Source organism: Apis cerana, linkage group LG4 (assembly GCF_029169275.1).
Source record: "Apis cerana isolate GH-2021 linkage group LG4, AcerK_1.0, whole genome shotgun sequence".
NCBI classification, from domain to species: domain Eukaryota; kingdom Metazoa; phylum Arthropoda; class Insecta; order Hymenoptera; family Apidae; genus Apis; species Apis cerana.
Window position 1 is genome coordinate 4,882,665 of NC_083855.1, and position 12,110 is coordinate 4,894,774.

The window sequence follows — 12,110 nt, forward strand, 5'->3', positions numbered from 1 at the left end:
TTACTCCTTTGTTTCGTTTTAGAAAGGATGATAATTTTTTGTTGATTTTTATTTTGCAAATGCAAAGGGAAATGCTGCACGTTTGAAAAAAATGCGTGTGCTCGTTGGTTATTTATTCTTCGAGAGAGAGAACAATTCGCGTTACTTTTATATATATTTTTTTTAAGCGTCGAGGATGCGCACTTTGAAAAATAGGATGGAGGGTATCTCTTTCAATCGACAACTTCCATTACGTTCCCTTGCTATTTACTCTCTAAAGCAAGCTTCCTAAACATCTGAGACAATCGAACCTAAGATCTCCATTAAAAGAATTATCCGTTACAAAGTTTCAAGTGCCCCCCTCCCGCCCTCCCAAACTCTTCAACTTCCTAAATCTACCGACTTCGATTCTTCTTATTATAGACTTTTCTTCTCGCGTCCTTTTTCCATATACATCTCCGAGGCAAATACATACAGTTTGGTAGCACGATTTCGCTTCCAATTTCCCATCAAATGGCTCAAACTTTTGGAAAATTTTGAAAAACTAACAAATTTTCGTTCGATGATAATCTTTGATGAAAGATATTTTTTCACCAAAATATACGGAGCGATAAGATTGGAGAGAAGAGGTCTCTCGAGGCGTTAAAATATATTCCTTTCGAAAAATTTTGAAAAAGAACCAAGTATCAAAAGATTCTCCTTAATCACAGGGAATATTTACGAATATTCGAAAATCCACTTTTTTCCTAACCAATCCACCATCTATCCGATGGAAAGATCTCGATGGAGCGCAAGAGAACTCGTCCATCCCGCGACGAAACTTGAAATCGTTTCGTTCTTGACTTATTTATTCGGGTCAAAAGCTCGCAAATGAGCTTTCTGGAGTGTCTGAGCGCTATGTCTGACTGGGATCAAAAGAAAGTCAAGGGGGTGGAACTCGATCTCCTCGTTAATACAACGAGAGAGGCGTGAGCGGGAAAGAGGCCGAGGAGAGACGAGTACGAGCGTGTTAGGGAAGGACGATGTTGCGAAACTACCCGAAAATTAAACGTCTTTGTCCTTATCCCTGCCATCCGTGTTCCAAATAACGAATATCCGCACAATTTTATTTAGGATAAAACGCTTTTTTAAATACAAGTACCGATAATTCTAAAATTCTTGGAGAGAGAAGCGCCTCGATGCGAAGCCTTCGAAAGACGAATAACTTATGCGCGGTTATGTTTACGTATTCGTATTCGAAGCGTCGACATTTCTAAAGTCGACATTACGTTCGTATTTGTTTTGATTTTCTAATATCCTCGAATTATACGATTATTATTAACACGTATATACATATACACATATCGTGCCTCGATTTGTTTTCGTTCTCGAGACGAACGAATTATTAATTTATCCACGATAACAGAAGCGTAATATTTATTAATTAAATTTAATTAAATATTAAAATTTCTCTCAATCGATGGATAAGAAAAATATGCGTACGATTGTTCGTTAGATACATCTTCTTTGTATCAGATTGTTTTTCTTTTTAAAACTTTATCTGCCTCAAAGAAAGTATCCAACGATGTGATCCAGAAACAGAAGGATACGATAATAATTGTATTTACCTGGAACACCTAAAACATCGAAAAGTCTCGAGAAATCCCTTTTCCGATCGTTTCGTGGAAATTGCTTAACGCGATATCCTTTCACGGACCAACCCGGTCAGCTCTTCTGTAACCGTTAACCCAATCCTCAACTCTCTTCATCGTGCTTATTCCGTCTAGAATCCGTACAAAATCGAACTTTCTCGCAATATGAGACGAATAACGATAAAATTATACGAGATGCGCGTAGCGTAAATGCGAAGAAAAGGGAAAAAAGGAACATTATCCCATCTATTGCAAGAATGCTAATTGCGAAAAGGAGAAAGATATCGTCACCCATTTAAACCATCTTTTCCAATCCAATTACAATTTTCTCTCTGGTACCCAAAGGGCGCGGGCTTGGCGTTAAAAAGGCGCGTTTAAACAATTAGAAGATCCAATCCACGAATCCAATCCCCCTTTTTTTTTTTTGATTATCGGTCTTCGACCTTAACCCGATTCTCCCTCGACACGGTTAAAATCGCGAGCCTTGTAAATACACGCGGCTTGACCCAGTATCGGACAATTTTCCACGATCGATACCACGTTTTCCGCGGCCTGCGCCACGCAGAGACTCACCGAGACCCCTAAAAAGACGCGAATTCCCACCATCGAATCCGATTACGAGAGAGAACACTCATTTTCTAACAAGGCTCATCCCTAAATGCAATCTAATCTATCCTGCAAGCAAGAAAATGTTGTTTTCTCCGAACGAAATCTCTCGCATTTTAATATTGGAATAGATATGTCTATGCGTATATTCAATGGAAGGTTGAAAAGCAAGAAGATGGGTAAAGATGTCGAAAAAAAAATATTATCTTCTCAGAGTCATATGTAATAGGAGATAAATTTTAACATGTATATCAAAAGTAAAGCGTTGAAGAGGCACGTCTGAATTCTTATCGATGTTGGAAGAAAGGTGTGCAAACGAGGGATCACTTTGTTAACGACAAATAGGGTGGATTGACATATTGGTTCTCTGGATGGCGCATCGTGTATCACTTTGACGACGCTTTGACAATGGCAGTGCATCGATAAGGATTAACGAATTGCACACTCGTAGCTGGGGAAGAAATATCGCTTTTTGTTGCACGTAATTTAGTTACGCGCATTCTTTGCGAGATCAGAGATTCGTCATCATGAATGTATCGATGATTTATCTACGAAACTAGGAACAACGAACGTGTTAAATATATCATTCCACGATTGATCAGGAAAATTTTTTTCAATTATATACTCTTCTGAAATCGAACCAAGATCGAATCGAAAATACACTCGACTCTGCAAAGTCGAATGGACTTTGACTTGGTTTCGATGAAACGAACGGTGATATTAGCCTGTTTCTGCGAATCCAGATGAAATTTCGAAGAGGAATGATTAGAGTTTCGGGATTTTTTTTAAAGAATCTAAATTTGCAATTGGCGCTTAACGATGTCGTCGACAACGTTTCGAGATTCTATTAATTCTTTGAATTAAACGTATCAATCTCGGCTTTGACAGGTTGCAAACTTGTTACTTTAAGAGTTACTACTTTTAGTACTTTTTTTTGTTCATGTAATAGCGTCATTAATTTTTCACGAGACGATTTACGAGTTACGATTCATTCGATTGCAGTTATCATGTATTCGTTATAAAGGTAATTTATCTTTACGTTCGTTGAATGGATGAATAAAATAAATGGACAAAAAAGAAGAAGAAAAAGAGATATCAAAATTGACATCGTGAAATCACGAGAAAAGCTAGCGAAATCGAAAGATATATTTTCTTTAAAAAAAAAAAAAAAAAAGAAATCATAAACGAAGATAAAAATGTTACTTGAAGCAGAAGATTAATGTAAAAATTAAATTAAAGAAGTTAAATCGATAATGATGGATGATATTTAAATCCTTTCTTTCGTAACGAAAAACCGTTTGCCAGGAAAATCAAGCATCGTAATAAAAAATGCTACCAGTTTCGACAAAAGGGTAGGATGAAAATCCAGAATAGAATAGTAATACATGGAATCCTTTGTGCTTTGAATGGCGATTTTTATTTCGATTTTTATTCCGCGCATCGTTGCGCGGTTTCGTTGAAATTTGAACTCGAAATGAAATCGAGGGAAACCGATCACCCATTGAAAATCGATCGAAGTTCGTGTGAACAAGCGGCAATCTGATATTTCGAAAAATAGCCGATCGAGAGAAAGAAAGGGAAAATTTATCTATTTATTTATTTTAATCTTCGATCGATGAAAATCCCAAGATATTTTATGATGATCATTCTACTTACATTCTTGCTTAAATGTGAAGTATTCCGTGAGATGACGGCACTCGTGATTGCCTCTAAGGAGGAACAATGTGGTTGGATGGCACAGCTTAAGTGCCCACAGGTACAATACGCACTGGAACAAAGAACGGGAAACGTGATTTTAATTATAAAACGTTCCTTGAAATCCTCGCGTTCGAAGATAAAAAAAGAAAAGGAATTAATTAATTTTTATATTTTAGTTAGACGAAATATGGAAACAAACGAGCGGTGTGAAATTCGTCTCGTCTCATAGATGAAGTGGGTGCACGCCGCGTGACGAATCGCTTAAAATATTTCCGAGACAACCGTGTAGGTTGTTAATTTTCCTCACACGAGTTGAACGCGATTATAATAATTGCGCTTCATTGCGCTACATAAACGGTTCCACGAATTATGCTTACGAGCTAACAACACGTTTGCTCTTCGCCAAGGCGGGAGAATAGATCCATGAAAACTTACTTCGATATGTTCAACAGGGGAATCGAATTTTCACGCTTCGAGATATCGAGATTCTCCATTTAATTCTAATTATTTTCCGCAAAAATAACGAAAAATTATATCTCACAATTTTTATTATGAGAGCCGTGTTATCCTGAAAAGAAAAGACAAAAAAAAGAAAGAATGAAATATGAATTCATCACATTTTCCAGAAATATATCAACCAACGAATTATAAAATTTCCTCAAACGAATCACTTTCATCCTAAATTCAACCCACCCCTTCTTTATTCTTAATTTCCATCGCATCGTTACTATAATTATTAATTTACTGAAAAATACAAAGTGTATACACTTTTTATTATCTTTTAAATCAAGAAAAAAAAAGAATATCCCCTCCGTAATCCCCTTTCTCCCCGCGGGATTCCAAAATTCTTCCGGCCCGCAGGGCAGGAATAATTTATCCGCGATAAAAGCGCAACGACAGCGCGAGTGGAACACAACTCTTCGCGTCGAGCGGTGGAACAATCGTCGAAAGTTGGCCGCGTTTGTTCGAATCGATATCGAATCGAGGGAAGGGCGAAGCGTAAGGGAGGTTGTGTATGTTTTATTCATCGTGTATAACATTAACCGTTTGTTTCGAATGCGGGTATCCACAGGTATTAATGCACGCATATTCGAGCATATTCCCGTGTGGAACAATCGCGAACGAGTAGCCTCGATTGTTCGACCCCCTCTCGGTTCTTGATCGAGCCGAGTGCATTTTCGTTTTATTGGCGAGACGAGATTATCACCCGTTCGTAGCTGAGACGAGCAATTCTTTGATTTCCTCGCGCGAAATATTGCATCACTTTCGAAGGAGAAAGGAATCAGTTTGAAAACGCCTCGAAACTGTTCATTTTTCTCTTCGGATTGAATCTCCAAGGATTGATAAAAATAAGGTAAAGAGTGGTAAAAATAATTTCTCTGAATTAATTTCCGCGGCCGTTAAATTATTCGGATCGAAGTATCGGTCCATTTCGAGCGCGTGTATTTAACAACAATAACGAGAACAATTCGAATCGCTGTGAACGCACACACACGCTCTTTGTTTCATTTATAGGAAGGGGGAGGTGTAACTGGTTAATTACTCGAGCTGATCGGAAGAGTTGATTAATAGAAATTCGGAAAATGATCGATGCTCCGCTTTTGTGCCGTTATCCGCGGCTCTGTTACGCGTTATCATCGCCATTCCTATGAAATCCATTTTCATTTTATTACCAGACATCATGGTCTATTTCGCAAACAGGGATCGGTAATAACCTGTATCAATTCCGAGCTCCAATTCAACTCTCTAATGTTTGCAGAATTGGGAATAATATTCATTTGGCAATGGAATGGAAAATACGTTTGTTACTTTTTTCTTTTTCTTTTTGGTATTTGTTAACGGTTGAAAGAAATTTTCACATTTTCGTGCGGCAATTTTTTTTTTTTAAACGAAGCTTCGAAATTTCAATTACTTTTATTATAAATTTCAAAGTATCGGTATTTCGAATAATATTATTTATTAAATACGAATCAGGGATTTTCTTCGTCGATAAAATCAAGTTTGAAACGGAGTATCGATATCAAAAAATAGCCAAGCACGAACAAGCAAAGTTCTCACTTGTTCGCTCATTCGACGTGACACTTATCGATCTGACAATTTGTTAATTTATCTTTGGACACGTGTCACCGTTTGTTACGAGAGTCAAAGATTCTCCGTCGGGGAATCGTTAATTTTGAGCGACGAATAATTTTCCAAAGTTCGAGGGAATTTCGAATGTCGAGAACGAAGATTCGAGAAAAATGAAAATTGGCGAGAAAATCTGCGAGAACAATGGATCGTCTTAAATATAAGCGAAACGTGATATTTTTGCAGAGAACTCGACGATTCTTCGGAGTACGTGACAAAATATCATTTAACTGTGAGTCTGATTTATAACGTTGGCAAATGATCGTGCATCGTGTCACTGATCCAAACAACGTCGTTCGTATCGTGAATGCGTTAGTCATCGTGCCAGATTTTCCTATCTTTGTCGACACTTGCTTCGTTTTATTCGGATTAGTCTGGTCGAATTGCAATTTGTAAAGATCTCCGACGTTAATTTCTTAAATCGTTGCTCTCCGAGACAAAGACTTGCGAGATATTTGGCAGAATTGCAAAGCGGGATGTACAACTAAAATCGTTTAATTAAAAAATATGAAGATCTTGAAGTATCTCAAATACAAAAAACCCTTAAAGTAAGTAAAATTGCATTGTGAAAATAACGATCGAGGAGCTTGTTGTTGAATGTATGTTTCCAATTATCTTTAATGCACCATTAATAATATCGTTATAAGTAATATCCTTTCGAAAATAATCGTATTTATCGCGCAATTTACTTTAAAATTTGATTTTGAAACGATATTAAAATTCGAAAAACTTTGAGTCGCTGTAACTTCGAAGATAACGACTTCCGGTCAACGAGTGAACGATCATCAGAAACGCGGAACCTTTCCCTTCAAAATATTTTTTTATTTATTCTAATACCACTTCCGGTTCCCGAGATATCATCGCTTAAAGAAGAGGTAATTTTTAGTCCTTTACCTCAAACCCGATCGAATCCTATTAAAATTACCGAAACTTTGAATCGCTGTAACTTCGAAGATAACGACTTCCGGTCAACGAGCCAACGATCAACGGAAGCGCGGGTCCTTGCCCTTTAAAACGCTTTTTCATTTATCTCGATACCACTTCCGGTTCCCGAGATATCGTCGTGTAAAGAAAAGGGTAATTTTTCGTCACTTTATTATCTTCGTCCTTGTCGCTTACTCGGACCTTTCGCTCGCACCTCGTCTCACTGACCTATCCCAAAATCCGCACAAGCGATTCCTGGAAAAAAGTAGGTATACGATTCCTGGAAGGACGTAGTACGACGTTTCCAAGAAGAGATGTAGGTCACTGGGTAACGGGCCCATTCATAATCTCTTGCATACTTCGAGTCCTTGTATCTTGGCAACCAATTGAGATATCGGGATAAAACAAAAAAGGACTTTAATGGCACGGCTTCCTCTACTCTTCGAGGCTGTTTCGGTGCCAAAATTTTTAACTCCCCCCTCCATATTTTTCACAAGAAAAATCGAAGTCTCGTTTGTGATTTTGCTCGATTGTCGTGAAATAAAGTGTATAGACGCTTGCATTTTGATTTATAATTTGAGAATAACTTAAGATATCGATTGAATAAAAACTTGGACTTGTAACATTTTCCAAAAAAAAAAAAAGGTTTAAATCATCGTATCGTCTGTCTCGATTGTTTTTCTGTTGAAATTACACGATTTTCTGGCACGGAGAATTGCAATTTCCTTAAAACCGAAAATTCCATCACAACCTCGACGGACCCCTTTGGAATCAATTAATTCCACTTTGTTAATTCATCCGACTGTCTACCTCGTCAGCTCTTTTGTGCGCCAAGTCCTTCGGCTGTCCCTTTGCGAACTCACTCGAGCGATACTCCCTTTTTCCACCCCCGCCTTCTCTATAATTAAGCGCGAACACCACCGTTCTATCGCAACGAAATCATTTATCCGGCCATTGTCCTGGTGAGTTTGCACGCCGCAAAATTGTCTCGTAGACCCCGGCATCTATTTTCATTATTTCGCTTCTCAAGATTCGGAAGAGCGGAAATCCTCTTCCTCTTCTCTGCGTTTCGCGAAAGACGAAGAAACGCCGCGCAAACGATTCTCGAACGATTCTGTTAATTTCCGAATAGCGAAACCTTTTAACTTGGTTGAAGACATTGTCTGATCGGGCGAATTCAATTCTCTTTCACGCTCGAGCGAGGAAAATCCGCGAAGAAGCATCTGACGATTGCATTCCGATATTCTTGATAATAATTCGTCCTGTTCCGAAGGAGAGCGATTTGTTAAGAAGAAAGGTGGAAGTATCTCTATTCTTCTCCTATTGTTTTAAGGCAAATAAAAGGGAAGCGATCCTTAAGCGAAAAGGATTATTCGTGATCTTCTGGTGACCCAGAAAAGGAGATACAAACTCGAGCAAGGGACCAATTCCTATAAACTACCATTTATGCTCTCCCAATCTCCACCTGGAGAAGGATCATCGACCAATAGCTGAACATTGGTCTGAGAAGATAAAATCGTTTCCTCCAAAATCCGGAAACCGGTGTGCATCGCCAACCAAAAAATTTCGTATCGTTAAAATATTACAGTTAGAAATCGGGAGATGATTCGTTTAAGAATAGTAGTTTTATTAGATTCGATGGTGGAAATGAGAGAGAATATTTAATATCACGCGACAAATTTCTTCTCTCTGAATTTCTAATTATTGGTAATTAATTTTAATTATAAAGAATGTCTGTTCCAAACTTTTAGCTGACAGTATATCTCCTCCATACGTTTCCTTACGTCTTACTTCGAGCAGGAAATAAGTAGCATCTACCGAGGATACACACGAAAGAAATCCTCTAAACGATATCGACGATATAAGGATAAAAGGGTCAAAGGATTGATCCTTCGCAGAATCCTCCAATTTATTTTCCTTCCCTTGCTTTTTTTCCCCCTTTCTCTCCGTATGTCATAACCATCTTGCTCGATTCGTTCCCTATTCTTGCTCACTTCTGCCCTCCCCCTCTCCCCAGAATCGCTTCAGGGGCTCGTTTCAGCTTCCTCTTCGCCAACGGACCCTTTTTGTTTCCGCTTTAACCGAGTCCAATTTTCCTCTATTTTCTTCCTCCATTTTCTTCTCTGTCATTTCTCGGTAACGCGACTTCCTTCGATTCTCGAATCCTTTCTTTGGCTTCTTTCGTTTCAAAACTCGATGCCTGGTTATTTCCTTCGATTTTTGAAAATTATTATTACAATCTGTTGGAAAATTCGACGTAATAATAAGCTCGTCTCACAAAACTTATTTAGAGAGATACGTTTTTAAGAGACTTTATAAAAATGGCGATAATTAATTTAATTTAGTTTAATCTATCTTAAGAATCTCTTCTGATCCCTGATAAAGGTAAAGTCTAAAAGTCTAAAATCGTATTTGAATCCGTGATGGCACGATTTAAATTCTACTTAACACCAGATGAAGCAGAATCCGTCTTTCGAGTTGCAAGAGCTCCTCCTAAGTCCCAGAAATCAAACTCTAACTCCATCCGGCAAATGTTGGAAACTCAATCGAGATCATTCTCGTTTATCATAGAGTCGAATCCGATTGTTAAAATGATGCCTTCTGATTCGTTCTTAGTCACTTAATCTGGATCACTGCGTATGTCTTCACGGTATCATCTTCAAGTAATTTTTAATAATTTTTTTTTTTTACGTTTGAAGATATCAAGTCAATCAAAGTAGTTTCACTCGAAGCGAAATAACGTTGGAGAGGAACGATATTTAAAATTTCACAATATGGAAGAAATATCCTTTTTTTCTTTCGTGAGAAAAGTTCAAAAAAATTAATCAAGAAGCCGAAACTTATTATTTCCTTTCACAACGCGGAAAGAAATTTATCTCTATAAATATTCAATATTAAATAACAGTGCGGAGAATAATTTCTTATCCTCCCTCGTTATCTTTAATCAACATTCTCAACATCTCAAACTTGTCTATCATTTTCCATTTCTTCTTCAATTCTATTTGTTTCCTTTTTCGATATCCTTTCAACTTCTTTCACTCAATCGAATAATCAATCCCCTCTTCATTCCTCCACATGGAATCTTCTCCTCCTGATCAACTCTCTTTTCACTTTTCTCCCCTCCTTCTCCGCGCACATCCTTTCTTCCACACACGCACACTCTTAACCCATTTACAACGCCCTCCATTTCCATTTATCTTCTCCATCGCCGTTAAATATTCCTCTTACACGCATTTCTCTCTTCCTCCATCATCTCGACAAACACACTCCTCCGTTGCCACTAATAAATATCTTCTCTTCCACACTTTCCCCCCTCCCATCCTTTTCTTCTTGAAAAACGAAAATTTACCGCGTGGAAAGCCGTGTATATCGCGCGGTAAAAGACGATCTGAACCATCTCTCTCTCTTTCTCCAGGGAATCCAGCGAAGCATATTGCGGATAGAGAGTATCGATCTCCACGGAGGAGGAGGAGGAGGAGGAGGTTCGTTGCGTCCTTATTCGTCGCGCGTGCAGATGCTCGCGTTGTCCAAGATCCTCTTAATAAAACTGCCCCATGGATTTTTCAATCCGTCCGTTCGAAATCCTCGAGCACGAGCTTCCCTCGATCGTTATTTTCTCATAGATTGGATCGTACGATTTCTTCTTTCTTTTTTTCTCGAACGCGAGATCTTGCGGAGAAGATCGTTTAATTTGGACGAGCGCGAAGGATAAAAATATTTTCGAATTCGATTACCAAGTTTCCATGTGAAGATTCTATTGTGTCAACGTTTCCTATTACGTACGCCAAGTGTTTATCTCGCTCGTGCTAGGATGAAATTCATTAATGGAACAGCGACAGTGACGAAGATGTATCACTTCATTTCGTGGCATTTACAGGTTTAGAAACATTGGATTTAGATTGGTTTGACAACTCCTGAGAGCAACGTATATAACGGCACAAGACTGATTGAACGAATTCTGCGAATATATAATTTAAATCGAAGAGATTATGGTAGACTCGATTTTTTAATATCGTATTTATAAATGATACGTGTTTAGCTTTAAGTTGTATTGAACGAGGGAGGAACGGAATACGATGGATTTATGCGAGAACTCTGAAGTAGAAAAAGAAAGGAGAAATACGGAATACAATACAATCATTACGATATGCAATTCTTTTGATTGCAAAGAAGAAATTCGAAATTCGTAAGGCAGAAACTCTCGCCAATGATACGTAACGAGTTACTAATTGAGTAAAAAAATTTACATGACTTGAACAAGTGCATGTAAACTGGCTCTAATCAGTTACCGGCACAACTCTAAGTAATTCTCTTCCCATCTAATTAACCACTAATTTCTTCCACTTAACGACTACGTTCCATATTTCACAGAGAGAGAGAAAGGAATTGCACAGCACGTTACGCTTCTTATTATTAATTAAAAATTTCCAAGTTCCCTTCGTTTGAGCGGGGAAAGAACGAATTCTTTCTTTCTTTTTTTTTTCACGGTGAAATTGATCTTTACAAGGAAAAATATAAAATCTACAACGAAACGCGATAAAACCGCGCGCGGAAAATCGAATCGAGAAATGCAAATCTCGAAGAAGAAGATCCTTCCCACGAGATTCTTTATCGTTCAACTCCAGCAGCGTATTAATCGAGCAATTAACCGAGCGGACGGTTAATTAGAGAGTCCATGGAAGGAGGGGGAGATCAGCTCCCTCATCGATGCGAGTCTGCAACGCGTCCATTGTCGTGATAAAAAATCCTCCTCGTGATATAAAAAGCAAAATTTCGAGGGAAAAAATCTTTGACCGAGACGTTTCAAACGGATACGTTAAAGAGAATTTTTTAATTTCTCCATCAATTTCTAGTAAACGTTTATGCGTTTAAAGTTAAACGGGAGAATAATGAATTTTCAAACTCACCTCGATACTGAAATAACCCCTGTCTACATAATCGCCGAGGAAGAGATACTTTGTCGTGGAGGGTGATCCGCCCACTTCGAATAACTTCATCAGGTCGTAGAACTGTCCGTGAATGTCGCCGCACACTGAAACAGAAACAGGTATACACTGGTCAGAGCATTTTTAAAAAAAGAAAGAAAGAGAGAAAGGATGAAATGAGTTTTCGATATAATTTATCTCGAGATATCTCTATTTCCAC

At 38.2% G+C, this 12,110-nt stretch overlaps 1 protein-coding gene across 4 annotated transcripts in view; it reads right to left on the reverse strand.

Moving 5' to 3' along the window:
• The window catches only part of LOC107999907 (serine/threonine-protein phosphatase 2B catalytic subunit 2), a 165,271-nt gene that overhangs the window by 53,166 nt on the left and 99,995 nt on the right, over nucleotides 1–12,110 (reverse strand). For all 4 annotated transcript variants that reach the window (XM_062073670.1, XM_062073667.1, XM_062073668.1 and 1 more), the window contains exons 3-4: nucleotides 11,873–11,997; nucleotides 3,873–3,984 (exon numbers count right to left, since the gene is read on the reverse strand). In XM_062073670.1, coding sequence (XP_061929654.1) covers nucleotides 3,873–3,984; nucleotides 11,873–11,997 — 237 coding nt within the window. The remainder of the gene's footprint in view (nucleotides 1–3,872; nucleotides 3,985–11,872; nucleotides 11,998–12,110) is intronic.